The 23,149-nt window shown below is 49.6% G+C and overlaps 1 protein-coding gene and 1 pseudogene across 1 annotated transcript; one reads left to right on the forward strand and one right to left on the reverse strand.

Annotated features, from left to right (window-relative positions):
- Nucleotides 1-1,621: 1,621 nt before the first annotated feature.
- On the reverse strand, nt 1,622-9,510 carry KDF1 (keratinocyte differentiation factor 1). The gene is made up of 4 exons (XM_060000844.1): nt 9,465-9,510; nt 3,493-4,563; nt 2,819-2,893; nt 1,622-2,262 (listed from the first exon to the last, which is right to left on the reverse strand). Exons 2-4 carry the CDS (start codon nt 4,529-4,531, stop codon nt 2,180-2,182), a joined length of 1,197 nt encoding a protein of 398 aa, XP_059856827.1. The 5' UTR covers nt 4,532-4,563; nt 9,465-9,510; the 3' UTR covers nt 1,622-2,179.
- Nucleotides 9,511-15,588: 6,078 nt separating this feature from the next.
- LOC132417244 (protein CEBPZOS-like) lies at nt 15,589-18,081 on the forward strand (annotated as a pseudogene).
- Nucleotides 18,082-23,149: the final 5,068 nt, after the last annotated feature.

Raw genomic sequence — 23,149 nt, forward strand, 5'->3', positions numbered from 1 at the left:
ATTTAAAGAAGGTATGCAGTGTTTGGCTTTGTCTGTTTACCAAACTTATAAACCCTCTTTTCCAGGAATGCCAGTAGTAGTTCCCAAGGCTAAGCTTGGAAAATTGTGCTCTCGGGCCAAGGCTAAGATGGAAGGACTATGGCATCATTCTCCTACTGTGTCCAGCAATATCCCTGGGCTTCAGTACCCTGTGGTCAGTTTTTCTTTTCTTTCTTTATTGGATGCATTGGGTCTTCGTTGCTGCGCGTGGGCTTTCTCTAGTTGCGGTGCGCGGGCTTCTCATTGCGGTGGCTTCTCTTACTGCGGAGCACAGGCTCTAGGCGTGTAGGCTTCAGTAGTTGTGGCGTGCAGGCTTCAGTAGTTGTGGCGTGCGGGCTTAGTTGCTCTGTGGCATGTGGGATCTTCCCCGACCAGGGCTCGAACCCATGTCCTCTGCATTGGCAGGCGGACTCTTAACCACTGCGCCACCAGGGAAGTCCCACGGTCATTTTCTTTACCTTTTTTTTTTTTGGCCATGCCATGTGGCATGGCATATGAAATCTTAGTTCCCCGACTAGGGATCGAACTCATGCCCCCTGCAGTAGAAATGCAGAATCCTAACCACTGACCACCAGGGAATTCCCGGCCTGTGGTCATTTTCAATCGCAGAGGCCTTGACCTGGAAGAGACAGCAGAGCCTAAGGAAAGGGGCCAGTTTTATCACTGGTACTGGGCCCTGAGGTCATGGCCACAAGGGACCATCCTGTGTGTCCAATAGGAAACTGAACAGACAAGTACAGTTTGTCCAGTCACTTTCCAAAGGGTGCCCATGAGGGCAATAGAAGGTCGGGGGTGGGGGCGCTGCAGGTGAAGTGGGGCAGTGAGGGATCCTGGACACCTAGCTTATCATCAGTCAAGACTGGGCTGCTGGGCCTGCTCCGGTCTCACTGAGAGAACAAACACATCCCTGTGTGTGAGGAGTAGCCAAGTAAGGTCCTTCTGAACCCAGCTGGGCTCTGATGTCCAAACGGGGGGAGCCTGCTTCTACCCCAAGCAGGTCAGCTTGCCAGCTTGGGGGCACAACTGCCAAGAGGCCAGCTTCCGGATACAGAGCCACAGTTACTAGCTGCATGATCCACTCAATTCCTTGACACCTCTGAGTGCCAGCACCTGTGAAAGAATGACCCGCACTCCTGGGAGTGCTGAGCAGACACCCGTGACCCTGAGTGCTGTCCGCACCAGGGGGAGGTGGAGGGAGCAGCAGGTCTGAGGTGGGGTGGGCTGACACGTGCTCCGGGATTTGCGGAAACTGCAGGGATGGCCAGAAGCAGGCCAGCCTACAGGCAGTGAATTGGGGCAACAGAGGGAGTCCAGGCAGGCCTGCCTAGAAGGACCTCTCAACAATGACAGAAACCACTTGGTCAACCCTTCTCAGGCACAGACACTGTGACTGGCTCTATCTCCTAGAACTCACCGTGAGCCTGAGAGATGGGCATCACTGCTCTCAGTTTAGCCTTCTGACCTCAACCCCACGACACTAAGCCAGGCTGGATACTCTATGCTGTCTCCTGCTCCGGGCAGCAGTCAGGCAAATGGGACGGAAAGGACAGTATCACAGTCAAGATGAGCAGACAGATGTCTATTAAGTTTTGTACTATAGTCACGTTAGCATGTAGAACATCAGCCGGGAACCTAACTGCTCAACAGGACGTAACGTGGATTGGGCACTGCCCACAGAATTCCCGAGGCCCTGCCTGCCCCCAGACCCCATCCATTTAAGACAAGCTTCTTTTACCTGTTACCTTCCCTCCCAGCTGTCCTGGGGAGGGGGAGGTTTGCATGATTGGTTATGGGGTGTATGTTACAGGGGGAGCATGTTATGGGGGCAGAGTCAGGATCCAGTTCCAGAAATTAACCCCTCAGTCTTCGCTTTCCATGACCTAGGCTTCCTGAAGACTGTGGGCAGGAAGGAACAGACCCAGGCGGGGGTCAGGCCAGCGGAGGACCTGGGGGATGTGGGCACCGTGGCCCAGTGAAATGCATGTGGTCCAGGAACCAGTCAGCCAAGGCAGGAGGAGCCAGAGTGGGCACTGCTTCTGGGCTCATGGCCTCCCTCCCACAAAGAGGGTTCTGGTCTCTCTCTTCATGCAATAGATGTGCTTCTCTCAGAAGGGGTTGCAGCTCCTGGGCCCAGTGCGGGTTAGCAGTAGACCTGGAGCAGGGGTGCCCCTGAAGAGTCTGTGTCGGTGCCCTGGAAGGATGAGTCGTGGCTGGCTTGGTATCCTGAGGGGAAAGGGAGCAGGAAACAGAGGCTCAGAGATGGGGAGGGGCTCATGCAAGTCCCTCAGGCAGGGAGAAACCTGTTGAGAAGGAGCAGAGGGGGACTCGAGCCTGGGTCGGTCTGATCCTGGCTGGGTGATCCACTCAGTTTCTTGACCTCTCTGAACCCCAGTCTCGCTCTCTGAAGGGTGATGACCCTGCTCCCAGGGCTTGTAAAAGCCAAGAGGATAGCAGTAGAAACCACACATGGTGCCTTCTCAGCACCAATGGATGGCCCCCCTCACCCGCCCTCCACTTTCCTCTCCAGTGACCTGGGTTTAGATGCAGGTTCTGGGCACCTGCCCCCCTCCCCTCTGGTTCAGGGGCATCCCCCTGAATCTCTCCCAGCTGAACCTTTAAGCCAGTTTGCAGGACTGGGATGGGGTATAAGGCTGCTCAGGCTTCTCGTCCCTTTCTGATCCCATCCTCACCCACCCCAGGAGGAAGCTGGGAGAGGGACAGGTGGGGGGCTGCTAGGGCAGTCCCCTCTCCTCTCCACACTTTCATGTCAGGACCAAACCTGGGGCTCCATAAGGCCTCAGCTTCCTGGCGATGGCATCTGCGGTCGTCTCCTGGGAGATCTGCACTGTGAGTTCTAGGGAGGGAACATGAAGGGGCAGTGGTCATTATCACATCCTTTCAACCCTATTCCCCACTTCTTCCCCCAGCCCATTGAGAGAGGGGCCATTCACCCTTGGGCTGGGCTAGGGAAACGATGTTTAAAACAAAGACGGAGAGAGAGAGAGAGAGAGAGAGAGGGAGAGAGAGAGAGAGAGAGAGAGAGAAAGAGAGAGTGAGTGAGTGAGTGAGTGAGTGAGAGAGTGTGTGTGTGTGTGTGTGTGTGTGTGTGTGTGTGTGTGTGTGTGTGTGTGTGTGTGTGTCTGTTGGTCTGTCTGTGCAGGGATGAGTGGGTGGATAGGGGTTTTGGTTAGGCCAGGCCAGGTCAGAGGTCCAAATTCGCATGGGTTCCTGGGTCCTTTTAACTAGGCTAGCTGGTTGGGCCTGAAAGCTACTCTGGCAGGTGGCAGCAGGGGACAAAGAACCTGTTAGGGGATGTAGAAGAGTGGAGAAAAAGGAGGAGGAAGAGCTGGGACCGGCTGAGGGGGGACCCACAGTGGCCAAAGACCCCAGTGCAACCCCCCCTGTCCAGAGCCTCCTCTACTCTGCCCCTCAGCCCTGTGGGGCCCCACCTACCATCCTGGCTGAGCCCTGAGCCCACCATGGTCTCATGGCCACTGTCAGGGGCAGGGGCAGCAGAGGCAGCCACCCTGGTTGAGCGCCCCTCTGTGGTCTGCGGGCGGGCACGGCTCTTTCGGGTACTGATGCGAATGATGCCGCGTACCAGGCGGCCCTCAGCGTCCTGCTCATCCAGGTGGTAGTCCTGGGTGATGCTGCTGATAAGGTCCGATATCTTACTGGTCTTCTCCAGGAACACAGTGTCTGAGGTGCACTTGGCCAGCTCGTCGATCTGGTGTACGCTGAACAGCTCTGTCAGCTTCTTGAAGATGAGCACATCGATCTCTCGGCTGGACATGGAGCCACTGCCTATCTCGGGCAGGTCCAGGTCCGACTCGTGGAAGGAGTAGTACTCCTCAGAGCCTCGGGGACTGCTGGCAAGGGTGCTGGGCAGGCTGTGCCGCGTGGGTGGGGGGTCGGCCAGTGGCTCCTTGCAGCAGGAGTCCGCGTCCAGGGCTGGGGAGGTGGTGCTGCGGTAGGGATACACAGGAATGCCTTTGAGCTTGACGTCAGGGTAGCTGAAGCTGCTCCCCATGGCCGACTTGAGCCGATGGCCGTCCCGCCGGCTGGGGGGGGCACGGTCAGGGCTGGGGGGCACTCCGTTGTGCTCCTTGACCCAGCTGGCTTCAGCAGCCCCTTCAGGGGAGTCCCCAGCGGGCAAGCAGGGGCTGCAGCCCCGCACACAGGCTCCACAGCGCTGGAGGCAATCCCGGCAGCGGCGGAAGCAGAAGGCAGCCCGGCACCAGTCCCACACCCAGGGTCGCCAGAGCAGGCAGCAGGCTGGGGGCTCAGCAGCCTGCTCAGCAGAGCCAGAGATGAAGGTAAGGCTCTCGGGTCCATGGTGGCCAGGGTCCTTGGGGTCTGGCCTACGGGTGCGGCGGCTCGGTGGGGCCCAGGATGGCTCGTCATATGTCTCCAGGCATAGCTCCGTTGGCCGCTCCCAGGGTCCCAAGCGTGGGGGCCCAGATGATGGGCGGGGGTGTCCAGGGCGGGGCATGGCTCACCGCATGGTTTGCCGTAGCCAGGCACCTGTGGGGGAGAGGCCAGGAAGGAGTCAGGATCAGAGGTCAGCGGCGAGCTCTTGCGCTATGACCTGAGGAGCTTCAGACTTCTGGTTTCTGAGAGCTCTGTGATGTGGATGGGCCCAAGTATGCCCACGAGCCCTGTCTAGTATCCCCTTGCTCCCCAGAGAGGAAGCTCTCTCTGTGGTCTAACTATGTATCAGAATCTCCTGGGACGTCACACCCGTTGGGATGGTTACTATTAAAAACAGAAATGACAGACATTGGAGAAGAATGGAGAAGTTGGAACCCTTGTGCATTGCTGGTGGGAATATAGAGTGGTATGGCTGCTGTGGAAAACAGTGTGGAGTTTCCTCGAAAAGTTAAACATAAAATTACCATCTGATCCAGCAATATCACTTCTGCGTATATACTCAAAATGATTGAAAACAGGCACTCAACATATTGGTGCACCAATGTTCACAGCAGCATTATTCACAATAGGCAGAGGTGGAAACAACCCAAATGTTCATTGATGGATGAATGAATAAACAAAATGTGGTCTATACACACAATGGAATATTATTCAGCCCTAAAAAGGAATGAAATTCTGATACACGCTATAACATTGATAAGCCTTGAGACGTTACGCTACATGAAATAAGCCTGACACCAAAGGACAAATATTGTATGGTCCCACTTATATGAAATATCTAGAACAGTCAAATTCACAGAGACAGAAAGTAGACTGGTAGTTGCTGGAGATGGGGGAGAACGGAAAGTTAGTATATAACGGGTAGAGTTCCAGTTTGGGAAGATGAAAAAGTTCTAGAGATGCATGGCGGTGATGGTTACACAACAGTGTGAATGTGTTTAACGTCACAGGACTATAACGTTAAAATTACTTAAAAAAATTAAAATGGTAAATTTTATGCATATTTTACCATATAAAAAGAAAAATCTCCTGGGATCTCACTTTCTGGGCAACGGTCTCCCTGAGTTTCTTCCCACTGTTGGTAAGCCCAGCAGCACAGAGCCTCTGAGCCTGCTCAACAAATGCCTTTCCATTGACTTGCTACAGAACCTGATCATTACCACCTTCCCTTTCTTCCCCTCCTCTTTCAAATCAGACATGGGAATCAACAGGTCCCCGGTCAATGTTTCAGTATGGCTCAGATTTGCTCTCCTATCAACATTTAACATCAAGAATTGTTTTGCTTCCTTTGACTAGACGAGAAAGCCAAGCCTCAAAATACATCTTCTTTCCCTTTTCGACTTGGTTGCTAGCAAGCTCAGAGCTAAGATTTCACTGAACCTGGCCCTGTGTTAGGTACAGAAGAACCAAAAATGAATGAACTATAGGCGCTGTTCCTGTGATTCACACATGGTTTTGTAGGGAAAACAGATGCTTAAAAGCTCATGAGCTGGAACGCGTAGGATATATGGGGCATCATGGGAGCAAACAACTCTGCCTGCGGGAACATTACGTAGTGATGTACTTGGGAGGGTCCTTGATCACATGTAGGGGTGTGCTGGGGAGTTACTATCCTTAGCCTGGATTTTCTGAGACATTAATCTCTTAACTTTTTATTTATCCCTGATTTAATGGCACTAGTGTCCTAGAGCTGGTGATGTGAAAGGAACCTGGGACTGGGCATCAGGATATCTGTATCCTAGTCCCATTTCTGGCCCTAATAGGCAATGTGCTTTGGGCAAATCGATGCTACCTCCCTAAACTGGCCTACCACCATCTCTCACCCACATACTGTCAAGGCCCCCATTCTGGCCACCTCTACTCCCTTCTACTTATGGCAGCCAGGGACAATTTAAAACAACAACAACAACAACAAAACACAAATCTGGAGAAAGTTGGCAGACACTACTTATCAAATGATCAAAGTTAACATTATTAATAATGGGACAAACTGACATGATGTGTCTCCTGATACTATGCACTAAAATGGACACAACATCGCTTATGGAGTAGTCCTGCCAAAAATGTATAACCTGAATGTAATCATGAAGAAATATCAGACAAGCCCAAGTTAAGGGACATGACTCTAAATGGACTGTGTGATCCTGAATTGAATCCTGGATCACAAGGAGAAATTGGATAATTGGTAAAATTTAAAAATAGACTGTATATTATTTAATAGTATTACGTCAATGTTAAATTTCCAATGTTAAATTCAATGTTAAATAAGACAATGTTCTTATTCTTAGGCAACATATACTGAAGCATTTTGGGGTAAAGAAGCATGATGCCTGCAACCTAACCTCAAAGGGTTCCCCCCAAAACAGAAGGTGTATGTGTGTAGACAGAGAAAAGGAGGGAATGTTAGCCATGGTGAATGCGGATGAGGAGGATACAGGAATTCTTTAACTATTCCTGCAACTCTTCAACCCATTCCCCCAGCCCCGCTTGGTTCTTCTCCAAGGACACTCCAGAACCTCAAGTCAGATGGGAGCCCCTCTCCCCACAGCATTCTGCTGGGCTCTTGGTCAGCTGAGTTGGCTTTGAACCAATTGTTTGAAGATAAGCCTATATGACCCCGAGGGGCAGGGACTGTGTCTGATTCCTTTCTGCATCAGTGTCTGGAACAGGGTTGGTACAGTAAGTACTTCAGGAGACTGATACATTCTGTGTGACCTCTGGGTAGAACGAGGACCATTAGGTAGAAAGAGAAAGGACGTAGGCTCCAGGCTGACCAGAGTGGGGGGAGCAGCAGTCTGGCGAGAGTAAGGTGAAGTCCCCCTCCAAAGGTGTGCAAACTGAAATTGTAATAGGTGACTTGAAAGTCCCTCACAATCCAGAGAGGCAAGCGGTTAAAAACCTTTGCCTGGGTTTGAGCAATGTTGGGGTGGGTATGGATTTATTCATTCACTCATTTAATGAATATTTACTGAGAGCCTGCTGTATGCCAGACACTTCTAAATTCCGTGGATAAAGTGGTAAAACAGACAAAATTCCCTAACCTCAGGAGTTTGCCTTCTAGTGAAAGAGTTAATTATTGAAAGCTTACATTATTCTCAGTGCTTTAAATGTATTCAACTAATTAATTCTCACAAAACTATTTGTAGGTATTATTGTTATTGTTGTTATACAGAGGCACAGAGAGGTTAACTAAGTTGTCCAAAGTCACACAGCTGTTTGAATGCAAGTGGCCTGGCCCAGACTCTTATCCACTACCCCATCCCATCTATTATTTGGGAGGAAGGGGGCAAAGTGGTCAGCTGCCAGCTCCATGGGTGAGCCTGTGCCCAAGGAGGGCCTGCATAGGGAGAGCCCTGAGTCTTCCAGGCTCAGCCCTTGGATCAGGAGGGTGGGCACATCTACACTGTTTGAACCACACTGAGCTCTGGGGTACCTGGGGTTTGTAAGAACAACAAGAGGTTATTGTTCATGGTCTTGGTTACTGTCTCCTCCTCTACCTCCAAGGTTTTAGCAGTCGCTACCATTCATTAAATTCATCCAACAAATATTTTCTGAGCACCTACCGTGTGCTCAACACTGTACTAAATGCTGAGGAAGCAGCAGCAAATGGGCCAGAAATAGGCTCCAGCCCAAGAGGACTTTTGCTTTATTTAACACTCACAATTGCTCGGTAAGTATTATATCTCCACTTTACAGGTCAGGAATCTGAAGCTCAGAGAGGTGAAGTGACTTGCCCAGAGACACCTAGCTGCAAAGGAATGGAGCTGGATTTGTACTGTAGTCCGCCAGACTCTGGAGCCCCTGTACTTTGCTCTGTGCCACACATCTCGAGGAGGGGGTGGGGCGGGGTGGGATGGAGGAAAGGGGGAGAAGACCTGGGGTAAGGACAGTGCTTGACTTCAGTTTTCCCCTCCTTTCTAGGCCCTAAACCCTCCTAAAGTCAATCTCAACCCATTTTGTCCTGGCTCTATCTCCCCCTCACTGCTGCTGCCCCCACCTCCAAAATCCTAGGAACACCAGTCTCTTGGTTTAGCAGGGGCTCCTGTTGTGGCCTGGGGTAAGACTCCTGGCCTCAGTTTTCTTGTCTTTAACAAGGGGAGTGAGGAGTATCTTCAGGGGCCACCTTGAGGTTTAAATGAGATATTACTGCTTAGGGGCCTTAGAGCTGTGCCTGGCATCTGGGAGGGGCTGGGTCACTGGGCGCCCCAAGGCACTGCAGGGATCATCCTCAGGGTCAGAAGCTCCCAGGCCCCAGGCACACCCTCCCCAAACTTCTAATTGATGCTCTCCCACTCCCCCTTAGTCCCTGAGAACACACACACTCCGAGGTCTGTCTCCGTCCCATCCCCTTCTTCCGAAGGTGCTCAGGTCAGGACCGGTCGCACCAGCCTGTGTCCCACCCACTCGAGTCTTGCACACCCGGCCGAGAGGGGCACCCCAGCCCTGCTCACGAAACAGCCGTCGGCTCTCGTGCCTGGCATCCGTGCACCCTTGATCTCCTGCCCCAAAGGCTCAGCCCGGGACTCCCGCATCCGCGGGCACCTAGTCCCGGGGGCAAGGGAGAATCAGACCCAGGCACTGCCGCTCGGACTAGCATAGCCCCTACAGCAGCAATGCCCTCGGGGCAAGCACCAGCTTCTCCAGATGCAGGGGCCCTCTTCCCGCGGGCGGACCCAGCCTCTCGACACTGTTCCTCAGGGTGTGCACGGCCCCCTCTCTCCTCCCGCCCCCGCCTCCTCGGCAAGCACGGCTCCCACCCCAAGCCAGCGCAGCCCTAAGGGCGAACACGGCCCCCTCACCCCAGTTTGCCCGCCCAGCCCAGGCGCCCGCTCAGGCCGCTCCCTGGCCGGGCCCGGCCCGCGCACCCCGGAAGTGGGAGGGTGGCACCGATGGAACGGGCCCCGGGACCCTCGCACGCTCGGGCGTAGCCTCGGGGGTCTCTCCACACCGGTGCCGCCTTGGTTCGCGCCCCCTCGGGCCCGCGCGGGGCTTACCTGTCCCGCCAGGTGAGCCGCCTCCAGCTCGGCCCCTCCCCCCGCCCCCCTCGCCGCTCACCTGGGGCGCAGGTGAGCGTCTCGCGGGAGCGCTGCACGGGTCGTCGCTGGGGACACACTTCCTGCCTCCGCGAAGCGCCTCCGCCGCGCACCTGGGCCGAGGCCCCGCCCTGGGAGCTGGGCGGGCACTGCGGCCGGCCTCTGGCCCTCCGTCCGCGGACTGCGAGAGCAGCGCTCGGCCTAGTCCGGGTAAGTGAGGTGTGGCGGGCACGGTGGACAGACGCCGGGGCTCAGTTTGCTTTTCTGTTAAATGGACAGATGGGCCCAGCAATCTCTGAGCTGCTGCGGAGGACTTGCCGGGCCTTAAAGGCTAAGCTCAAAGGGCGTGTCTCCTGAAACTCCTTCCCTGACCCCTACGCCTGTCTGGTTTTCTCTGTACTCTTTATCATAATACTCAGCACACTGTTTTCTTGTCTTCCGTCCCCTCCTTTAGCCTCTGACTAGGGTATGCTCTTGTTCCCAAATGCCCCGGGTGCCCAGAGCAGGACCTGGCACATCCTAGGCACTCAGCAGATATTCTCTACTGATTGAATTGTTGGGACCTGATTTCTCCGTTTGTCCTGAGGCAGAACTGGGGTCCTGGTTCCTCTGCTCTGATCAGTTCACCTTCTTTTTTCCAGGAAGTCTGCAGAGGAAGACAGAGGCTTCTGCTCTGGGGCGGGTGGAAGAGGAGACTGGGCTGTGCAGTCCTGAAACATCCCAGATCAGCAGAGTTGGTCACAATGGGCCATGATCACCGCATCCCATGGGGTTTCTGCAAGAGGCAACATCATTGGGTGGCAAGAGTCAGGGGTTGGATTATTCTGGGTTCCTGCTCCCCTTAATACCAACTTAATAACAACAATAGCACCAATAAACAAGTGACTTTTAGGGAACATCTCCACGATCCATGCTAACCCCCTTACTTGCATAGTATTATTTAGTCCTTACACCTGAGGATAACACCTCAGGTGTTATCATTCCCATTTTACAGGTGAGGAAACTGAGACTTAGGACGGGGAAATTATTTGCTCAGGCAGTTGGCCCAAATGGTGTGACTTTGGGCAAGATACTTCCTTCTCTAAGTCTCATCTGTGGAGATAATAGTACCTCTCTCCAACTGGGAGAATTAAAAAAGATAATGGATGCAAAATGAGTTAAAGGATACAGGAAGAGATCACTGGGGTAAGGATTGGTAAGTGGGAGGAGTTCAGTACTGCCTAGCCCTTTTCCCTCCAGGTGTACCAAAGATACACAACCTCCTAGGCCTAGATGGAGATACTGCCAATTAGGACAGTATCTTTGTCTGCTCTGTTTGAGTTGCCTAGTCCTCTCCTTGCCCAGCCAGGGTGGGACACTCCTTGGAAGCTAATTCCCATGGCAACTGGGGGGTTTCCTTCCCTATCTCACCTCTCAGGACACCATTGTCTCATTCCACAGGTGCCCTGCCATGTGCACAGAGTAGATGCTCAATTTCCACCAGAGACCCTCCTTGGCAGTCCCTCCCACCAGATCTTGTTCACATTCTCACCTGGGGCAAGTGGCCGTTGTACCTTCATTTGGAGCTCAGAAAGTGAGTCACATAGTGTACAATTGAACATCTGTGTGCCCTAAGACCCAGTAAGTGCATTCCTGTGTTACAGACACAAGAATTTCACACATATGCCAAGAGACATGTACAAGAATGGTAGTAGAAACATTGTTCACAGTAGCCCCAAACTGAAAACATCCAAATGCCATTGACAGGAGGTAAAGAGATGTGGAATAATTACATAGCAGCAGAAAATGAGTGAAAAATAGCAGTATGGCTGGATCACGGTGACATAATACTGAGTGAAAAAAATGCAAGTCCCAGAAGAGTGCATGTGGAATGGTATCCTTTTCATAAAGTTCAAATACAACTAGAAGTACTATATTTAGGCATAATATTGGGTTGAACCATATGAAGTTGCTGTTTTTGACCTGTTTTGACGTAAAAAAAGGGGGAGAGGGCAAATTCAGAAGGTTAAACATAATTTATGTGTGAAAAAAAAAACAAAAAAAAAGGCAAGAGAATGAGGAACACAGAATTCAGAATGGTGATTGCCTGGGGGTGGGGTAGTGGAGGGGTCAGGAATGGTGGGGAACCATAAGCAGATTTAAGTTTTAGTGATGTTCTGATTCTTGTGTTGGATTCAAGGACTTCCATTTTATCATGAATGAATGAATGCATGAAAAAAATAGCAACTTACGCTGTAACTAAATAATTAAGGGCACGGTTACTTGCCAGGTTTTCAAGGTAGCAAAAATCCAAGCATCTGGAATCTTATTTAGTTTTCCCCCATTCATTTATTCATTCTTTTTTTTTAAGATTAAAGTATAATTTACATACAGTAAAACTTACCTTTTTTAGGGTACAGTTCTGTGAGTTTTGAAAAATACATACAGTTGTATAACCACCACCACAAATCAAAATATAGGTCAATTTCATCACCCCCCTGAATTTCCCTAAACCCTTCTGCAGTCAGTTCCTCCCCACTATCTCAGCCCTTGGCAACCACTGATCTTTCTTCTGTCTTCATAGTTTTGCTTTTTCCAGACCATGTTTAGTAAAAGTACATTATAAAATTCTGATTCTGTAGTACCTAAAATGCTGTAGATTAATAAGTAGGAACATGATGATTGAAGCAGCTCAGAACTACTTTCTTTGTCTAGAAAGGAAAAAAAAGAAAAAAGGGGAAGGAAGGGAAATATGATCTCTGAACCTCCGCCTGCACTTGCTGATGTGTGAGGGAACCTTTCTCTGGAGCCCCTGCCTCTCACCAGCTGTGGGGCCCTGGAGAAGCCACTTCCCTTCTCCTCATCTGTAAAATGGAGATGATAATAGTTCCTCCTCCAGAGTGTTTTGTGGAGTACTTTGCAAAAGGCACAAGTTAGCTGGTATTTTAATCATAGCCACACTGAAACCTCTCTCCTCATCTGCCCTTCTCCCTCCCACACTCAAATACACTGGGCCTTGTTCCCAAGGGCCCATACCCCTGCCACAGTGTATACTGAAAAACTCTGTCAAAAACTGATGACAGTGTAGGTATATACCCAAAAGAACTGGAAACAGGGACTCAGACAGGTACTTATATGCCAGTGTTCATTGCAGCACTATTCACCATAGCCAAACGGTGGAAAACTCAAGTGTCTGTCAACAGATGAGTGGATAAACTAAATATAGTATATACGCACAATGGAGTATTATTTAGCCGTGAAACGAATGAAGTTCTGATACATGCTACACCATAGATGAACCTTGAAGACATCATGCTAAGTAAAATAAGCCAGACACAGAAGGACAAATATTGTGATTCCACTTATATTAAATATTCAGAATAAACAAATTCATAGAGACAGGGATTAGAGGTTTCCAGGGGCTGGAGGGAGGGAGGAATTGGGAGTTATTGCTTAATGGGTACAGAGTTTCTATTTGGGATGATGAAAAATTTTGGAAATAGAAAATGGTGATGGTTGCACAACAGTGTGAATGTAATTAATGCCACTGAACTGTAACTTAAAAATGGGCAAAATGGCAAATTTTCTGTATATATATATATATTATATATATATATATAATATATATATATGTTGTTGTTTCTGTTTCTGACCCGGGATTCCCTGGTGGCGCAGTGGTTGACAGTCTGCCTGCCGATGCAGGGGACGCGGGTTCGTGCCCGGGTCTGGGAAGATCCCACATGCTGCGGAGCGGCTGGGCCCGTGAGCCATGGCCACTGAGCCTGTGCGTCCGGAGCCTGTGCTCCGCAACGGGAGAGGCCACAGCAGTGAGAGGCCCGCGTACCGCAAAAAAAAAAAAACAAAAAAACAAAAAACCCCAATGGGCTTCCCTGGTGGTGCAGTGGTTAAGAATCTGCCTGCCACTGCAGGGCACACAGGTTTGAGCCCTGGTCCGGGAAGATCCCACATGCCGTGGAACAACTTAGCCCGTGTGCCACAACTACTGAGCCTGTGCTCTGGAGCCCGCGAGCCACGACTATTGAGCCCGCGTGCCAAAGCTACTGAAGCCCGCGCGCAGCAGCGAAGACCCAATGCCGCCAAAAATAAATCAATTTAAAAAAAAGAGAAGATTAAAAAAAAAGCCCCCAATGGAATTCCCTGGAGGTCCACTGGTTAGGACTTGGTGTTTTCACTGCTGAAGGCCTGGGTTGAATCCCTGGTCGGGGAACTAAGATCCTGGCTTGACCAAAAAAAAAAAAAAAAAAGCCCCCAAACTGATGACATTCTTTGAAAACAAAACAAGGTACCTTATGGGTCCAGCATTTAGCATAACAAAGGAGAGAAGTCTATTGGAGTGAAGTTTCCAGATAATAGTCCACCTCTCCTGTGCACTTCTCTTTACAGTTTACAAAGCAAACACCTTTAAATTTGAAACTTACAACAAAGGATCAAGCCCTAGAGGTAGCCATGGTCATATTCATTTTACAGATGGGGAAACTGAGGCACATCAAGGTCCCAAGGCCATACTGTGAGTTAGTAGTGGAGCTGGGTGGGAACCCAGTCCTTCTGGCTCCCAGTAAGAAACACTGTGTCCTCCTCCTGGCCCTTAAAGCTGTCTTTGGGCTTCTTTCTAAGCAGAAAGTCCTGCCTTTCTAACCACCTGAGTTCAGTTTTTCCTCTTGGCCACAATTGGGGGCCATTGTCCTGATCCTCTGCTTCCACCGCTGTTGCTCTGTTCTGATCGATGTTTACTTTTCTGGTCTCCTTCCTCAGCCACCATTCAGGCTCCTGGACTGGTGAAAGAATGAGGGGGAGAGGGAGGTGTCAAGGATGTCTGGGGTTCTGGCTTGTGCTAGTGGATGGATGGAGATGACTGGGGAGGGCAGGTTTGGGGTATAAAAGTATAAACATGGAGTTAGACCTGTTGAATTTAAGGATTTGTGAGATGGCCAAGAAATATCATGATTGTATATATGGATGACATTCACAGTGATACTCAGAAGATATAAGACCTGCAGCTTTGGGTGTGAGGAGAAGCAGTGGGTCAGGGGAGTGTGGGCAGTGGAGTGTGGATCCATGGGTATGTGCTCCTTGCCTCTGGTGTGCTTTTCCCATAGGGGGCACTAGGGGGCAGCACTCAATGGCAGAAATTGCCAGAACTTCGGAGTCACAGGATCTAAGTTGGAGTCCTAGATATACCCCTGTTCAGCAGCAGTGTGAACTTATCTCTTTGAACCTCAGCGTTTCTCATCCTAAAATGGGATTCATGTGAGGTAGGCCAGAACGGTGGTTCCGAGTTTGAACTCTGGAGCCAGGGAGCCTGAATTTATGTCCCAATTCTGCCACTTGCTAGCTGTGTGACTTTGACCACATTACTGAACTTCTCTGTGCCTCAGACGCCTTGTCCACAATGTCAAAGTAGTAATAGTTTCATGTGGTGATTACTACAGAGGCCAGCACATGGTAATTAAATGACAGCTATTTTATTTTAACCCCTTCTTCCTGCCCCCTCTCTGCCTCCCCAGCTATTCTGGGGCCAGGACTCTCAGAGGCCAGACCACCGCCTCTGAGAATAAGCAGGAGAACACATTACTATGACTTACCATAATCATCTACTATGTGTTAGGTATATTAGGAGCCTTATTCCCATTTAATCCTCACAATAACTCAGTGAATATAGATCCCAACTCCTTATTTTATAGCTAAGAAAACAGAGGTTCAGAGATTTAAGCCTCTTGCCCAAGTTCACACAACTCGTTAAGGGGCAGAGCCCAGAACTGAGCCCAAGTTCTTTCTGTTCAGAGCCTGAGCTCTTTGCAGTGGCTCCTCCGGATACCACTGAAACTGGGCTCTGGAGAATGCCCCAGGCCCCAGCAGAATGGGGGAATTCTCCCCTCAAGAATTCCCTTCTGTAATCAGCTCTAATTCTACTTACCATACCTCTCTTTCCCAGATATAATTTCCTGGAATTCTGAATGGCATAAATGGAATGGAACCACCTGAAAGGGAACCCCATGGGAATAGAATGGTGGAGGATGAACAGAATTGGAACATGGAAGTTGAGGCTGTCTTGGCTCTTCTGATTGGTCAGTCTGTCTATATTTGTCAAACAGTGGGCCAATGACCATTCAGAGTTGCCTCTCCCCTTTCCTTCTTTGGCTAAAGGATGGTGTTCCTGGAGGCTGGAGAGAACCAGGGGAGTCCTGGAGTTATGCTGGGGAATGTTGGACAAGTAAGTTGGGCTCTGGGCTGGGCTGATAACGTGGTTAGAGGTGTAGTTGGAGCTGGGCTATAAGTGCTCTTGGAACTCTAGGTTGGGCTGTTGAGAGGGAGACCCCAGGTCCACCTGACACTGGGGGAATTATGGGGCTCCCTGGCTTTAGTTTGCATGGCACCCAGTTGCTAGGCCTGGAGGGAGCTGCAGGTTAAGAAGCCATCCTGTACCAGGTTGAGCCAGTGGCTGCTTCTTTGGTTCTGAATTTGGTTCTAAGCTCTAGTAGAGGTATTTTCTGCAGCGTCCTCATGCTGGAAGAAACTTCATCCAACTCCTTCAGTTTACTGATGAGGAAATAAGCCTCCTGAAGAGAATGGCTTTAGCTGAGGTCACATAGTGAATAAGCAGTGGGCCCTGGAGGAGGTGGTGTCAAGACAGGCTCGGTTCAAATCCTGCCTTTACCACCTAGTGCTTTGTGAGCTGGGGCAGTAACTCAGCCTCTCTGGGCTTTAGTTTCCACAACAGTAAAATCTATTCATTCAGCCCTTCTCTTGCCTAGCCTCTACCTCACCCCCGGTACTGCTCCCTCACTCTCTTACACACATACACACACAACACAACACACACACACAGTGGCTTGGACACACATAGCCGATGCTGAGTCTCCCGGTCCCTCACAGGGAACAATAGGCAGCTCTGGCCACTGAACACCACCCCCAATTTCTGGCTCTCTCCCCCCGCCCCCAGCCAGTCTCACATCCCCTATTAAGCCTTCCCAGAGAGGCCCCAGCTAGAAGGCTGTCTCCCTGAGTTACCGCAGGAGGCTGTCTGAGCCCTCCTCTGATGCTTTCCCTCTCCCAAGACAGGAGCTCCCGGAGAGTAAAGTCTAGTCTGATTCATCTCTGAGTTCCCAGCACCCAGCTCAGGACAGGGTCCAAGGGCTATGGCTGGGAGTGTTTGTGGGAGGAGTAAGTGAAGAAGCCCCTCAAACTCCTCCCCTTTCTCGGGAGCCCTCCCAAACCACTGATGTGGCAGAAAGAACCCTGGAGTGGGGGCTTACATAGACCTAGGATGAAAACTCAGCCCAGACTCTTCCTAACTGTGGGTACGTGGGACATGATCTCACTTCTCCAAGCCTCAGTTCCCTCTTCTATAAGTAGCCTTTCTGGGATGCGGATGTGTAAGCTGAGAACTGGAAGACTTAGACAGAAAGACCTAGAGGAAGAGTCTTCTGGGCAGAGTAAGGAGCTGGTGCGAATGGCGCAAGATGGAGATGAGATTGGCATGTTCGAGAAACAGAAAGGAAGCTAGCATTGCTGGAGCGCACTGAGCAAGGGGAGCGTGACTGGTGGTGGGGTGGAGACGTGGCGGGCACTGGACTGCACAGGGCTCAAAGGCCACTGAAGAGTCTGTCTTTTAATCTAAGTGATATAGGAAGTAACTGGAGGGTCTCAAGTGGGGGGGTGGTGACTTGATCTGACTAATACCCCAGAAGCTTCACTCTGGTCCCTGTACGATAATTGCTGGAGAGTAAGAGTGGAGGCAGGGAGTCCAGTGAGGAGGCTTTGGGAATAATCCAGGTGAGAGTGACAGTGGCCTGGACCAGGGTGTGCCTGGGAAGGAGGTGAGAAGCGGTCGGATACATGATATATTCTGGATGTGGACCCCACAGGACTGGATGTGCCAGACATTGGCAGAGAGGGCTCAGGATGGCCCTTGGTTCAGTTATCTATTGCTGAGAAATAAACCACCCCAAAACCTAGTGGCTTAAAATGATATATTATTTCTAAAAATTCTGTGGTTCAGTGGGGGTCAGCTGGCTAATTCTGCTGGTTTTGCCTGGTGTCGCTTATGGGTCTGCATTCAGCTGGGAGTAGCGGGGGCTTAATTACCACGAGGGCATCACCTCTCTCAGGACCTCTCGTCACCTGGTCTCTTACCATTCAGAAGTCTGCTGCACAGCTCCACGAGTACGTGCCTCAGTATGGCCCATACTACGGATCCACTGGCAAAGGAGATCTTTAAAGGAGTTTTAGTAGCTGAACTGTGAGCATTTTTTGGAACATATTTTTTGTTTGAGAAGAAGAGCACAAGCCAAGATTTCAGGCAAACAATGAACAAGAAATTCCCCTTCATCTTGGAAGTTTATTACAAATCCATTGAACATTCTGGAATGTTACACAATCAAGAGCAAGGTCAAGAAAAGTGGCTTAGCAGCAAAAATTAGAAATTTGACCATCGATCAAGGTTTGCCCTATTTCATAGTATCAGGCAAGATTAAAATTCCAAAATTGACATGGATGGATTTTAGAATATTTAAGGTTAAATGTAAATTCTAACTAAGCCAGAGGTTTTGTTCTTTGGACTAACTGTGAAGAAATTGATGGAAGGTTTGTTTATTATAAATGGAGTTTTGTTCACTACTCAAAATAAAGTGGTTCTCCTTAAAAAAAAAAAAAACTCCCCTATGATTCTGGATACATAAACCTTTCAAAATAGATAAAATAGTAAAACTTCTATTTTAAATATTTATCACATCTTTTCTTTTTCATTATAGTATATTACAAGATATTGAATATAGTACCCTGTGCTATACAGTGGGACCTTGTTGTTTATCTAATTTATTCCCCTCTCCTTTCCCCTTTGGTAACTGTAGGTTTGTTTTCTATGTCTATGAGTCTGTTTCTGGTTTGTAAATAAGTTCATTAATATTTATTACATTTTAAGTCACACATTTAAAATCATATTATCTAAAAACATATTAACTAGAAATATTGCTTTTATCCATTTTCACTTTACCTGAAACCGTATTCAAACGCTACATAAATGTCTCTGGTATTTACTACTAGAGCCACTTTGGAATAAAATTCGTCATAAAATTCAAAAAACAAGCAAACAAAAAAGAAGTCTAGCTGACCTTCACAGCGAGGCACCTGGCTTCCAAGAGGACAAGCCCCACTGTGCAAGTGCTTATCGGCTCTTTGCTTGCTTCACGCTTCTTGGCATCCCATTGGCCAAAGCAAGTCACATGGCCAAGCCCAGAGTCAGCATGGGAGGAGACACACAAGGGCATGGATACATGGAGGCCTGCTTCATTGGAGGCCACCAGAGTAACAGTTTAGCACAAACCCCTGGGTTTGTGGTTTAAGGAAATGGGTGAAATTCAAGGGTAGAGGGGAAAGAACAGGGTTTGTCGGAAGTGGTAGGGTGGTGGTACAGTGTCCCGCCCCCAGATCTCCCAAGTGAGCCACTGAGGAGGAGAGTAGGCTTGGGAGAGCCAGCAGCAGTGGACAGTCAAAGTCCCCGGCAAGTATGGTGAGGCAGGGGAGGGGGTGGTAATCAAGGTAGAGAACCTGAAAAGCCTCTAGGCCATTCCCTCACTCAACAGGCATCACTGAGCCCCTGCTCTGCGCCTTGCCCTGGTCTGACTGCTGCAGACACAGAGAGGAGTAAGACTTGGCATGTGAGCTTGGAAGACAGATCATACCCACAGGTGCCAACACAGTGTAAGAGGTGGCAGCTTAGTGCTGCAGTGGAAGGTTGTCCAGGGCATTTTGGGGTCTCAGGGGAGGGATTCCAGGAGTGGTTCCCAATGGAGGAGTACTAGAAAAATAAATAGACAAGACAGTGGAGCTGGAGTAGATAGAGGCCAGACTGGGCCCCAGCCTGGGCCCTATAGCTGCCTTCTAGCCGTGGCAGTGAAGAGGTGAAAGCAGGCCCACAAGTAGGCTCTGGGAAGACCACCTGCAGATATTATTCTTCCCATTCTATGGATGAGCAAACTGAAACTCAGAGCGGGTAAGTCATTCAACCGAGATCCAGCTCCTCACATCCTGGGCTTCTTTCCACACTGTTCAATTCTTGCTGAAATCATAGGGACGGTTGGGAAGGGCAGGATTCTCTCTTGAGCTTGCAGGGATGTGCCCAGAGGCTGGCGTGGGAGCTGCTGTGGAGTGCCCCTCCCTGGGTCCTGGCTTTGTGCCACCTCCCCTAAGTAAGGTAGAACCCTGTGAGGAGACATTAAGGGAGGTGGTGACACAGACTGGGGATGGGCAGACCCAGACTTGGAGCCCCCAGTCTGAGCAGGCTTGCCCTCAGGCCCCTCCTGTGGGGTCCCACCCTCAGGGGCCCTCTGTCTGAGGGATGAAGGATGGAGGGCAACTGTGTGGAGGTCAGAGGCCTGGGCCAGGGGAGAGCATGGGGTACCTCTGACTAGGGCTGGGATGGGTTCCCTATAAAGTGAGGAAAGGTGCGGAGTTGCCAGGTTTAGCCCTGGGGGCTCAAGTGAGGGGATAGGAGGGAGGCTGGGAGCTTAGAGTCTTGCTTCAACCTGAATGACCTTGAGTTTGTCCCACTCTTCTATGACCTTGAGTTTGTCCCACTCTTCTAGGCTGGTGCTGTGGGTCCCAGCGCTCCGCCAAGTAGAGCCACTAGCACAGGAGCTCAATAATTCACGAGCCAGCTGGGCTCTGGCCTCCCTGCAGAAGGGAAAGGCAGCCCTGCATCCAAGCCGACCCCCATCCAAGCCCCACATCCAAGCTGCTCCTTCCTCCCAGCTTGTCTGGGGGTGGCAGTGGGGGGAGTGGCTGCTGAGCCCAGGCCTAGATACAGGAGGAGGGGGCGCATGGAGGAGATGGAGGCGGTGGGAGGGGAGGTCCTGGCATCTGATGCGCTCACAGCAAAAGCTTCTTTTCCTTGGAGCCAAGGTGCTCTGCAGCAGGTGGGGCCGGGGAGGGAGGCTGGGGGGAGGGGAAGGCAGAATCAGAGAAAGACCTGGCAAGGAAGATAGAGACACACCTAGAGAGAGTCAGAAAGAGACAGAAGAGAGCAAAAAGGCTGAAGCAGGTGTAGTGGGTATGAATATGGGTGCACACAATCAGGTAGGGAAGATACAGGCTATTTTTAAAAACCCACTCAGAGCCCTCATTCCATCTGGCTGGTGGGAAATCCAGTTTCCATTATTGTTGGACTCTCTCAACCCATGACAGCCCGTAGGGTTGGGCCAAGGCCCAGAGGTGTTACAGAACCAGACATGAACAAGGTCCTTCAGTCTGGTCACCAGGCCTCCCTGGTCACCTGACCAGCATGACCCTATCAGGTCAGGGACTGTGCCATTCAGTGCCAGCCATACTTGGCACATGGAATCTTTGGTGATCTAAGGGACATTCAATATGGGGTCCAGTCTTCTGAATGCCACTTGTCCCCTTGAATCCAGGGCCTAGATCCATCCATTTCCTGGGATCGGGAAGCCTGAACTGCCACTCCCACAGTGGGAGAAAGAGCCTCCCACTGTGGTCCCTGGAAGCTCTGGGCAGTTTTCTGTCCCAGAGCCATACCCTTGCATCCCCGTGGACCCTGGGTCTGGGAATCTGTCCCTTAGCAGAGTCCTTGTTCCTTAGCATCCTACAGCTGAGCAGCTGAGGCCAATGCAGTCGTCCTTCTGGAGCCTGGAGGATGATCCCCAGAACCTCCACCAGCCACCCCTGTGGTGGTGGGGATGGCAGACAGGCAGAGCAGGACCCTCGTTGTGAGTGAGCGGGAGGGACTTGATCCAGAGCCAGATGGTCATTAAAGTATTCAGAGCAAATTTACCTGTGCCTGTGGTCGGCCAGGACCTACCCTGGTCTTTAAGACCCCCCCCCCCCACCCATGACCTGGTCCTTACATGTTTTATTGTAAAAATTTTACTGTGAAATTTACATATAGAAGAATATATGTGTGTATATCCATGTATATATACATACATATAAAAATATAAAATATATGTATTATTTAAACAGTAAAAAGGAAGACACCCACCACTAGTTTAATGGGACATTTCAGTACTTTTGAAGCTCTCTGTATGATCCTCCTCTGTGGCCTCCCCTTTCCTCATCCTTCCAGAGAAAAACATCCTGAAAATAGTGTTAATCATTCCCTTAATGGTGTTAATCATTTGGGCTGATTTATCCACTGGACACAATAAGCATCGTACCTAGGAGTCTCAATACTTTTAGGGGTCCACAAAAACGTTTTAATTTCTTTTGTAATGAGAGCTGATTTATGCTGCACACTTTAAACTTGTACATAACTGTATGTTAATTATATCTCAATAAAACTAAAAAAAAAATCAGAGATGATTGAATAAATGGGGAGAAGAGACATTTTCCTTATGGAATTCCAAATATATGTAGATAACCTCCCCTCCAGGAGGGGGCACTTTATCAGCTTAATGGTGCTTTATACCTAGTTTGCTGAGAATTATTTTTTCTTTCTTTTTTTTAGTTTGCTAAGAATTTTTAACATAAAAAATTGAATTATCAGGTGCATTTTCTGTATAGATTGAAATATTCACTTGGTTTTCCTCCTCTAACATTAATATGATTAATTACACTAGTAGATTTTCTAATGTTGAATCAAACTTCCTAGAATAAACTCATCTTGGTCATGATGTGTTTATTATCATTTTTTTATGTTATTATTATTTTTTTTGGTTGCACCGCGTGGCTTGCAGGATATTAGTTCCCCGACCAGGGATTGAACCCGGACCTCAGCAGTGAAAGTGCTGAGTCCTAACCACTGGACTGCCAGGGAATTCCTGTGTTTATTATATTGTAAATACATTGCTAGATTTAGCTTGTTAATCTTTTGTTTAGGGCATTGACCTCTATGTTCTTAAGTAATATTGTTCTGTAATTTTTCTTTCTCATACTCTACTTGATCATTTTGATATAAATTTTTATTTCTCCACGAATTTGTCTATTTTACCTTTGTTCTAAATTTGTTGTCATAAAATTGTTTCTAATATTCTCCAGTTATCTTTTAAATCTCTGCTATAGCTGTAGTTCTGTAGTCCTGCTCTTCAAATTTAACATTGTTTATTTGTGCCACCTTCCTTTTTTTTTTTATCCCTTGGTCAATCTTGCCAGGAGTTTCTCAGTATTGTTTCTATGTCAGTTAGGAATTAGATTCAGCTGGAAGTATCAGACCCCCCCCCCACCCCATCCCCCCGCCACAGCACAGCAGCTCACTGTTCTACCATCCCAGGAGTGAGGCCCTGGTCTTAAGGTCCTTGATGGCATCCACCACATCTGTGTTTCTGACAGCAAGGTGGAGAAAAGAAAGAAAAAGGTAGAGGCTGTGGGTCACTTCTTCCCACTGGCTGCTTAACTTCTGAGTGCCCCAGGCTCAGTCTTTTGTCCTCGCCTCTCCTCTGCCTTCTCTCCTCCCATGGTCATCTCATCCAGTTAAATACTGCCTATCTGACTCCGAATTCACACCTGCAACCCAGCCCTCTCTCCTGAGCCCCAGACATATAAAGTCAACTGCCGACTCGAAATTTCTGCTCAGATATCTAATTGACATTTCAAACTCAACATGGTCAAACTTTAACTCCCTAGAAAAGAAAAATCCAACAAAATGCTGGAGCTGGGAACCCAAAGGGTCCCTTTCTTCTGAATGCTTCCTGATTGCA

The sequence above is a fragment of the Delphinus delphis genome, chromosome 1, assembly GCF_949987515.2.
Source record: "Delphinus delphis chromosome 1, mDelDel1.2, whole genome shotgun sequence".
NCBI classification, from domain to species: Eukaryota; Metazoa; Chordata; class Mammalia; order Artiodactyla; family Delphinidae; genus Delphinus; species Delphinus delphis.

Coding starts and splice junctions, on each gene's coding strand:
- KDF1 (XM_060000844.1), bottom strand. CDS start 4,531: ATGCCCCGCCCTGGACACCCCCGCCCATCATCTGGGCCCCCACGCTTG. Junction 2,894..3,492: donor CTCAGGGCTCAGCCAGGATG/GTAGGTGGGGCC, acceptor TTCCCTCCCTAG/AACTCACAGTGCAGATCTCC. Junction 2,263..2,818: donor GAGGCCTTATGGAGCCCCAG/GTTTGGTCCTGA, acceptor CTTTCCCCTCAG/GATACCAAGCCAGCCACGAC.